This window comes from Sander lucioperca, chromosome 6 (genome assembly GCF_008315115.2).
Source record: "Sander lucioperca isolate FBNREF2018 chromosome 6, SLUC_FBN_1.2, whole genome shotgun sequence".
Lineage (NCBI taxonomy): Eukaryota > Metazoa > Chordata > Actinopteri > Perciformes > Percidae > Sander > Sander lucioperca.
In genome coordinates, this window is record NC_050178.1 from 24,921,047 (window position 1) to 24,931,247 (window position 10,201).

Sequence of the window (10,201 nt, forward strand, 5' to 3'; positions counted from 1 at the left end):
CAGAACAAGAAGAGTAGTCACATTTTAGGTGGTAATCCTGAGCCGTAAATGTTGGCACTTATACGGTGGCGTTAATTGACGGTTCACATTCGCTACCGGTGCTACGCCTTTCATGGTTCCTGTTCTTGAAACATGTGCAGTTAAAGGAATTCTTTACCATTTGCATATCCATTACTCACCGAGTGTTGACTTGGATTCATAAAGAAAACTTGTCCGTTTTCCATTTTCTTTGTGTTGGCGTTCTAACCTCCGGTGGATTTCTGAGGACTATGGTTAACTGCTCCTCAGATCTCTGCAGGGTAAATCCAGACAGCTAGCTAGACTATCTGTCCAATCTGAGTTTTCTCTCGCACGACTAAAACTACTTTTGAACGTACACATGTTCCACCAAAACAAGTTCCTTCCCGAGGTTATTTTGCAGAGGCACCGTGGCTCCGTACGGCGCCAAAACGATTGTGATTGGTTTGAAGAAATGCCAATAATCCAGAGCACGTTTTCCTCCCATTCAGGAATGCTGTGTGGACTCAGCAGACCTTCCTCCGCAGCGCTGTATAACCCTAACCCTGAACATGAACACCTTTTTCCTGGTGAAAGTCTTGTGTTTTCTCCTTAACTTTTTCTGGGACATGAACTCTGCTCCCCGGCATGAAAGCCCTGTGTTTTAGAACCCAACCTTTCTGTAGTAGAAAGCAGATGATAACTAGACCTGTAACGAAGCTCTGAATGAATGCTTTCTGGCCCAGTAGGGCTCTACTTGTGACAGATTAGCCACTGAGCGAGCCTTGGCTAGCCATGTTTAGCTCTGTAGTGGAAAATATAAGTAGAGATTGGTCATAGCGTGTCAATAATCTATGTTCAGCAAAACACGAGCAGAGAGTAAAACTCCTGAAACATGTGTGTGTTTATTTGTGTGTGTGTGTGTGTGTGTGTGTGTGTGTGTGTGCACTCATCACACATTGTCAGTCATCTGTACGGCTCATACTTTCCATGGGTCACAGTTGTGGAGCAAATAACCTGTTAAAACACACAAACACACACACATTGCATACGCACAGAGTTGATTTACAGGTGGTGTTAAGTATGACTAATGGCGTCGTTTGTTTTGCTGTCATGTTATTTCCCTGCAGTGGAAATATCTGGCACGTCACCTATTAGAGCTGATAATGACTTCATCCCTCACTGCTTTTCTGTGTGTGTGTGTGTGTGTGTGTGGGGAGAGAGAGAGAGAGAGAGAGAGACATAGAGAGAGAGAGAGAGAAGACGAGAGGGGGAGCAAGAGAGTTTGTGTGAGATAAAAATACAGAAGTGTGAGAGGAAACACGGTGTATTGAGAATCACAGAGTAATGTCTATGATACACTACAAGACATTGAAAAGACTAAGGGCCCTGACACACCAACCCGATTATCTGCCATCGGACAGTCTGGCGAGGTCGGTGACTCGAGTCTGTTCGGTGTGTTCCGTGCCGTCGTCCGTCCAAGGAGCTGTCGGCCTTCATTTTGTCCGACCCGGCATGCTCAGTCGGAGACAGGGCAGTCGGGACTCACCCGGAAATGGCGAGCGGATGAGCCTGTCAAAATCTGACAAAATTTTTTTAAACTGACCTTTGTCGAAACAGGAGGAGGAGAGGGACATTGTCACACCACTACTACGTATTGAAAGCCATTCTAAACAAATACGTTTTGAGTTTGGATCTAAAAAGAGCTACATCCGTAATAATGTGAATATCAGGGCGTAACTTGTTCCAGAGTCTCGGGGGAGCAACTGTAAAGACAGTAGAGACAGTGATGTTTATAGTTGCTACGGCGCCGTGCTAAGCTAAACGCTAAAGAGGGAAATTTTTTAACCCTTCTGAAGCGAGTCATTCAACGGGAGATTTACCGTTAACCGGTAACTTCCCCTTGAGTTACCAGCTAACGCTAACGGTAGCTAGCTAGCTTGGTTACATTTTTCAAAACGAATCTAGTTGTAGTCGTGCTATGTGTGACCCTGACAGATCCCTAGTCTTTACATATTATGACTTTAATATTAGCTGTGAGATGAATGTCTTTAGATGTGAGATGGTGTGACTTCAGTCATTTCAGAGTCTTCGAGTGTAACATTAGGGTTCACAATTTGCATGACTACAACTAGATTCTAGATACTAGATCTCCAGTACCCGGAGGTCTGCGTTTATTTGCCGGTAAATCTCCCGTCGGCAACTTTCCCTCTTTAGCGTTTAGCTTAGCGCGGCGCCATAGCAACCATAGACACCACTGGCCCTAGCCATTTGCTGGTTCCTGTTTGGTGCTGGAGGGAGAGCACCCATTGTTGCTAGAAGGGATACAGCTACGGCGACGCCAGTTAAGTTTAGGAAAAAGATCGTGGTTTGGATTAAATCGCTCCCAAGGAATGAACACGCGTTTCCTGGGTGAGAGTATTACTAATCTAATTGGTAGTTTCATACATTAGTGTTTCCTATTCCTTTAAAATAAATAAGTAATAAGTATTGCTTGGTCTTCTGTCAAATTACAAATAATTATTAATGTTTGCACAAACAAATGAACCCAAATGAAGTGTTTTGTGTCCTGTGCGGGTCTCAGTTCAGCAGGCTTCATGAAGAAACATTAAAAATCACTCGGTGGCTCCGTACAGTAGTATTCCTCCTGGTCTGGTGATTATAGTCAACTTTGGCTGTGAGTAGATGAGACCAGGGTTCAAATCCCATTCAGTCAATAAATATTACACATTCCTACATTTGTCCTTCAGCTCAGAGTAACTTCATTTTCATGTGTGTGTGTGTGAATGTTCAGGCTGTTCTCATGAACCATTCGTACATGTAGCTACGGAAAGTAAAGCTCTGTAATGGGTATGTGTTCTAGTATTTATTACTATCAGCAGCAGGTTGACTGCTGCTGTATAAGAGCGTGAAGATCCTCGTAGGGAGGAGGTCGGGGGGGCGCCGGGGGGGTGGGGGGGTTGGCTCCTAAAACATAGGGCTTTCAAGCCATGGAGCGGAGTTCATGTCCCAGAAGAAGTAAATGAGAAAACACAAGACTTTCACCCAGGAAACAGGTGTTCACGTCCTGAAGAAGTTAAGGAGAAAACACAAGACTTTCACCCAGGAAACAGGTGTTCATGTCCTGAAGAAGTTAAGGAGAAAACACAAGACTTTCACCAAGGAAACAGGTGTTCATGTCCTGAAGAAGATAAGGAGAAAACACAAGACTTTCACCCAGGAAACGGGTGTGTGTGTCCCGGGAGAACTACTTAAGGGGACCGCTGTTTCAAACCCAAACCACATACTAATCTTAACTAGTCGTTTTGGTATCTAAACTACGTCGTCGTCGTAGGACGCTCACTTTTTACTGGCTAAACTCAACTGTAAGGCCGCTGAAACGACCGTAACCTCACTGTGCTTTGTACCTTTTTTTGGCTAAATTTAACTGTCATGCGACTGGCCGGCAGTCGCCTAATTTTCATAGGTTATCTTATGAATTGGTGTGCATAAGTTTTAGCATGATATCTTACGGACCCGTTCATGAGAATGTGTTCAATTATGTTCATATTGGGCAATTTGGCACATCCCAATCTACAAGGCTAAGGGCCCTAAATGTAGAGTGTGAATTGGTGTAAAAAGGTGTGGATGGTACCAAAACTTAGCTGTCGTCGCCTCATGACGCTAACTTTTTTATGCTAACTTTTTTACGCTAACCTTTTACGCTAACTTTTTTATGCTAACTTTTTGTTGGTGAACTCAACAGCTCTGTAGCCGGCGTCACGTGACTGGCCCACGGTCGCCTTTCCGCTTAACCCTTGTGTTGTCTTCCCGTCGACCAATGAGCAACTTTTTGTTTTTCTGGGTCAAAATTTTAAATTGAAACTTTTTGGTTAACATTTTGGTCATTTATTTGACGATTTCTTTCAACGTTATTTTCTAAAAAAAATTTCAAATGCCATAAAATTGAATACATCACCCAAATTTAATGAAAGTAGTGAACTGATCAGTTACTTTACTAGTTGTATAGAACCATCCACGTTGTTTTTTTTAACAACTTGGTTGAAAGAAACCCAATTTGTGATATAGAAACTTTTAAAGAAATGGGTCAAATTTGACCCAAGAACAACAGGAGGGCTAATTTTGCAGGTTATTATAAAAATTGGTGTGCATAAATTTTCGTATGATATCATAAGAACCCGTTCATGAGAATGCGTTGAAATGTCAAATGTGCGTGGGCTCCTTCTAACAGTATAAGTATGAACGCTCCTGCAAGTCGACATAAAATCAGTCAAGTGTGTGTGTGTGTGTGTGTGTGTGTGTGTATGTGCGTGTGTGTGTTCCCGCTGTCCAGAAGTTGAGGAAACAGTAGGTGGCAGGTATAATATGCAGCGGAGCAGAGAGGTTAGGCCGGCCGCCGAGGGAAGGAGTGTGTGAGTGAGAGAAAAGAGAAACCTCATCCAGGTTATTGTAGAGAGCTTGTCAGGATTTATTAGGCTAGGTAAGCACGCTGAGCCCCTGGCCTGTCGTAAAACACACACACACACACACACACACACACACACACACATACACACACACACACACACACACACACACACACACACACACACACACACAGCCGAGTCATAAAGCGTCTCCAGATAACTTACGCTGAGTAGAGGGACTCGATGACATCATGACAGCTACAGGGCAGCGCTGCGTTTTCCATGTTTTCCTTTTGCTGGAGCAAAAGTTTACCTTGTCAACAATGAAGGAGGAGGAGGAAGAGGAGCAGAAAGGGGAAAGGGGGAGAAGGAGAAAAGAAGAAGGGAAAGATAGAAAGAGGAAATAAGGCTATGTTCACACTTGGCATCTTTCTTTAAGCTGCCAGCGTCTGTTTTACATTATAATCCTCTATGGAGTAAACCGAGTGTTAAAAAAAAGTCAACAGGAAGACAATATGAGGGTTAATACTGGACCAATTTCAAAGATTGTTGTTCCCATCAGACACTTACACACAAAAACATGGGAAGTTACCCTTTAAGCAGTGGTGTAGTCTACGTGATACGCAGGTATACGCAGCATACCCACGAAGAAATCTCCAGGATTTCCATATACCCACTTAAAAATGTGCAGTGATACGCAACAACATAGTTTTGTGACAGAACTTTCACTTCAGATATTTGTATTCACAAATACGGGTATTCGAGTAATGTGACAGCAAACTAAACTAACGCTGCAGAACATGCAGAGCGACTTAGGTCCCTGATGTGAAAGCCCCATTACTGCTTTATATTCCATTATATTTTTGATATATTTTGAATGTCATCTGTGTTTTCCTTCTCATAGGATAAATAAAGGTATTCCCACCATACATTGGTGCATAAAAGTGTATCACAATGCAGGAAATGAAGTATTTGACGCTGAAAATAACCCTGGGGGAGGACACCCAGACCCAGTCCCCACACCACCCAGACCCCACACTTGATATATATATATATATATATATATATATATCAAGTGTGGGGTCTGGGTGGCAAAAAAAAATCCAATAATGCTCACAATCTTATTTCTTTGGAGCTCTTTGTGACACCAGAGAACCAACGTCAACACATCAGGCTCAGTAAGTGCTGCCTGACCGGCCGTCAGTCATCAGATTGTGATTTATCCGCGTGGCTCCGCGTAGCGCTGACGATGCAGGATCTGTGTGAACCGGACCAGAACTAAGTGGCAGTAATGGCCCGGACCAAATGAACAGGTGGGACAGCGCCGCGGAGCGTTAAACTAAATGTGTAATGTTGCAAATGAATGGTTTAAAAAATGTTGCCGTGACTGAAGCACGCTGAACAGTGTGGCTGTCTTTCTTTCTTTCTTTCTTTCTTTGGGGATTTGTGCCAGTAAATCATTTCTGTTCACGCTGTGAAGCAATTTGGCAGCTTTCCAGCATAAAATGTGATGCAGGCAGTGGTGGTTCTACATTGAATTACACCCAGGGCGAGACCCTGTTTGAGCAGAATTTTATATATACTATATATAGTGTATATTTATTTAAGTTCTGATATGTCATATTTCAGCCCGGTCTCATGGCAGTTCGTGTAAATGTCACGTTATTTTTAATCTATTGATACATGTTCATGAGGACGTTTTTCTCGTTTTTTACGTGGTGGCCAGCACGAAAATGTGAAGTAATGTATTTCAATGGGAAGCATATTTCATGGTCACAGCACGAAAATGGTAGGGAGTAGTATAAAGAGCCGAAAATCCGCGTAGGGAGGCTGGTCGGGGTGGTGGGTGGGTCAAACAACACAGGACTTTCACCCGGGCGAGCGGGGATCGCGTCCCGCGTTTGGCGTTTTGTTTACCGTAGTATTCCTAATCAAAACCGTCCCGTTATAGAGTTTGTGTCATCATGACGTATTACCGTGGTGAACGCAAAGCATTTTGGGAATCCGCGGCGCAAACATAAGGCGCCAGACGCCAGACTTGTTTGCATGGAGCGAAAAACGCAGTGTTCAAGATGCCGTCTACCTGCTGTGTTATAAACTGCAATAGTCGTTCTCACGATAGAAGTCGCATAAAGCTTAAGAACGGAATATCCTTTTATCGTTTTCCAGCGTGGAAAAATAATAGTACAAGCCATGTTTCAGAGGTGACAAAAAGGCGACGAATGGCATGGACAGCAGCAGTAAGGAGGCCCAAGATTACCTTCGATAACACTCCACCACACATGATGGTGTGTTCAAAGCATTTTCACAAAGGTAAGTTACAATTACTCTGTAAATGTTATGTTGTGGGCAAATAACCAGCGAGTTTTGTTTGACTTAACCAGACCATTAGATTTGACGTTAGGCCAATGTTAACTGTTAACTAGCATGAAATGGCTAGAAAATGAGCTTAAGTTACCAATGTACTAAAGCGTAGTTTTAAATGTTGTACATCTAGGCTACATAGCAATTTATTTGGTGACTGTGTTTGCAGGCAAACCTACCTATGAAATGTTGGAGTGTGATCCTGACTGGGCCCCTTCTCTGTACCTCGGCCATACTGAGGTCAAAGCTATGAACACAGACCGGTTCAAGCGGTTTAGGAGAAGGGCGACGAGGTCACAACAACAGCAACCCCCATCGCTAGGCACTGACCACACTGGTCCTGAGGCTGAGTTGGATAATGCAGCACCTTTATACCCAGGTAAATAGTAAAAGAATACAATATATGTTGCCCCCTGTGTATAGCTAATCTGGATTCCTTAGGAATAGAGGTTGTGATATGACACAAAATTTCTTTTTATTGTTACTGTCAGACAACACTACGCCTGCAACTGAGATGGAAGGTCCCGTGAATCCACCCCCATCGCCGGGCACTGTCCACATTGGTCATGAGACTGAGTTGAATGAAGAAGCACATTTGTTCCCAGGTAAATATTAGTAACAGACGCAAGTAGACTCAATATATTTTATGTCCAATGGTGTTTCTTTATCTAGACAAAGGATTGAACTTACACTGCCGTTCAAAAGTTTGGGGTCAGTGAGAATTTTATTTTTATTTTTTGGAGGGAAGAAATCAATACTTTTATTTATCAAGGAATAATTAAATTGATCTAAAGTGACAGTAAAGACATTTATAATGATACAAAAGATTCTATTTCAGACAAATGCTGCTCTTTTAAACTTCCTATTCATCAAAGAATCCTGAAAAAAAAACTGTACAACTGACAGACCGACAACTGTTTTCAACATTGATAATAATAATAAATGTTTCTTGAGCATCAAATCCTCATATTATACTGATTTGTGAAGGATCATGTGACACTGAAGACTGGAGTAAGGATGCTGAAAATTCAGCTTTGATCACAGGAATAAATTACTTTACTATATATTCACATAGAAAACAGATGATTTACACTGGAATAATATTTAATACTATAACTGATTTTTGTTGTATTTTTAATCAAATAAGCGCAGGCATGGTTAGCAGAACAGACTTCTTTTAAAAGCATTTAAAATCGTACCGAACCCAAACTTTTGAACGGTAGTGTAAGTGTAAGTACCTTTCACACAGAGTTGTAGCTTTTCTGACACAAAGGCCAGTCATTCTAGGAGGTCATTAGGCATTTGGCATGCTAATGTTAACAGTCTTGAAATACTTGGAGCAGCTATCAGTAACAAAAGTATGTGTGAAAGTCACATCTCTGGGCCCAGTTCTTCAAAAGTGCCATTTGGATCAAAGTGATCCAGATTGATAAATCTCATGTCTTGATGTGTGGAATCAAGGATTACTTTTGAACTGGTCCCTGATCACAGATACAAAAACATGGAATTTTCAAATCGGGATCATTTTTATCAAGATTAGACTGTTTTAAAAACAGTGGGCCCTGGGCATCAGGCAAGTACAGAGATTTACAGTTTATTCTTCTTATTGTTATTACAATCAGACTACTCTGCACCTCTGGCTGAGATGGAAGGACAAGAGACTCGGCCCCTACCACCAGCCCCAGACAATGCAGGGAGAGAGGAAGATATGGAAACTGAAACATCAGGGGATGATGGTGCCCCAATGGGGAATGTAGATGAACAGCAGAAGTGCACCATGTGTGGCCTCAGACTCAAAGAAATAATCCGCTTGCAGGAGGAGAATCGAAAACTGAAGGGAGAGCTCTCCAAAAAGGCCCTGGATGAGAATATTCTCAAAGACAATGATTCAAAGGTGAAGTACTACACTGGTCTTCCATCTTTCAGTCTATTGATGGGTGTGCTGATGCAAATCATTCCCAGTCTACCAAAATCAAAAACAAAAGAAAGAAAACTCAACCATTTTCAAATGCTCCTCCTGACCCTTATGCACTTAAGACTTGATCTGCCTGTCGAACATGTTGCACACCTCTTTGACGTTAGCCGACAAACCGCATCCAATCTGTTCGTTTAGACCATCAATGTACTGCATGCACACCTCAGCCCTTTGGTGTACTGGCCAAAGCAACATTGTATACAGGCAAGCATGCCACATCAGTATGTAGAGATGTTTGGGAATCGTGTTACTGTTATTATTGACTGCTTTGAGCTTTTCATTGAAAGGACACAAAATGTACGTGCAAAGGCACAGACATATTCAAACTACAAAAGCAGGCACACAATGAAATATCTCATTGGTATAACACCACAAGGTACTATCTCTTTCATTTCCAAAGGGTGGGGGGGGGCGTGCCAGTGATAAGCAGATCACCGAGAACTGTGGCTTTCTTCAGAAGCTCTCGTCTGCAGACCTAGTGTTAGCGGACCGTGGATTTGATATTAAAGAAAGTGTTGCCCTTGTGGGTGCTACACTGAAAATACCTGCCTTCACCAGGGGCCACAGCCAACTTAATGCAAAAGATGTGGAAGAGACCAGGAAGTTAGCGCATGTCAGGATCCACGTGGAGCGAGTGATAGGGTGTATGCGCCCTAAGTAGAGCTGGGCGATAAATCGATTTTATCGATTAACTCGAATGTATAGTTAACGTCGATTTGTTTAAATGAAAATCGATTTTCTCCTTAACATCCGCCGACGCTCCCCTCTGGGCTCCCATAGCTCCGAACGGGCTCAGCCCTCGCCCCGCGCGTTTGCCATAGAGATACACAAACAACATGGCAGCGACAGGGACTAACATTAATTCTTTTCTTAACTAGTAGTTTCATTACTTACTTATCCGTAATCTCTGCCGAAATGACCGGCAGCTTGCGGTGCTCTGTCCCCGGCTGAGAGTCACCTATTCTCGAATAACTGAACCACCAGCTACTGCTGACCTAAAGGACCACCATGCAGGGCACCAGAGGCAGTGTTGAGGAACTCTTTTGCGGCTCAACACATCTACTAAATGCCGCTGATACGACCGAGCTGTGACGGAGGTCTGTAGCGCTTAAACAACTAGCAATCGCCGCTCTGTAACACGGAGCTCCTCTTCGACGTTTGTTTCTACCGCTTGCTACAGGTATGCTACATTCAAGAGACCATGGGATGTTAATGTACGTTACTCAGCAACAGGTGAAAATAGGGGCAAGGTTGCGCAATAACGTTAAAATGATTTGAACTTTTAGCGAGGAACGAGAAGTGAATTACCTGTATGTGTGAAAACAGCTTTATCTCACGCATCCGTTTGTTTGTTGTTGAATAGCCTATATAGCACCCCCCATCCAAAAAAGGGAAAACACTCAAACCAATTTATATTTCCACAAAATCGGCATGAATAATCATAATGGTATACATGCCC

General features: G+C 42.8%; 1 protein-coding gene across 1 annotated transcript; it reads left to right on the forward strand.

Annotated features, from left to right (window-relative positions):
- The first annotated feature begins 6,374 nt into the window (after positions 1-6,374).
- Positions 6,375-8,937, forward strand: LOC116056493. The gene is made up of 4 exons (XM_031308618.2): positions 6,375-6,716; positions 6,937-7,146; positions 7,259-7,372; positions 8,390-8,937. Exons 1-4 carry the CDS (start codon positions 6,476-6,478, stop codon positions 8,878-8,880), a joined length of 1,056 nt encoding a protein of 351 aa, XP_031164478.1. The 5' UTR covers positions 6,375-6,475; the 3' UTR covers positions 8,881-8,937.
- Positions 8,938-10,201: the final 1,264 nt, after the last annotated feature.

Bases quoted from the DNA above. Each gene is read 5' to 3' on its own strand.
- LOC116056493 (XM_031308618.2), top strand. From the start codon at position 6,476: ATGCCGTCTACCTGCTGTGTTATAAACTGCAATAGTCGTTCTCACGAT. The intron at 7,147-7,258 runs GTAAATAGTAAA...TGTTACTGTCAG, and splicing joins TGCAGCACCTTTATACCCAG to ACAACACTACGCCTGCAACT. The intron at 7,373-8,389 runs GTAAATATTAGT...TATTACAATCAG, and splicing joins AGAAGCACATTTGTTCCCAG to ACTACTCTGCACCTCTGGCT.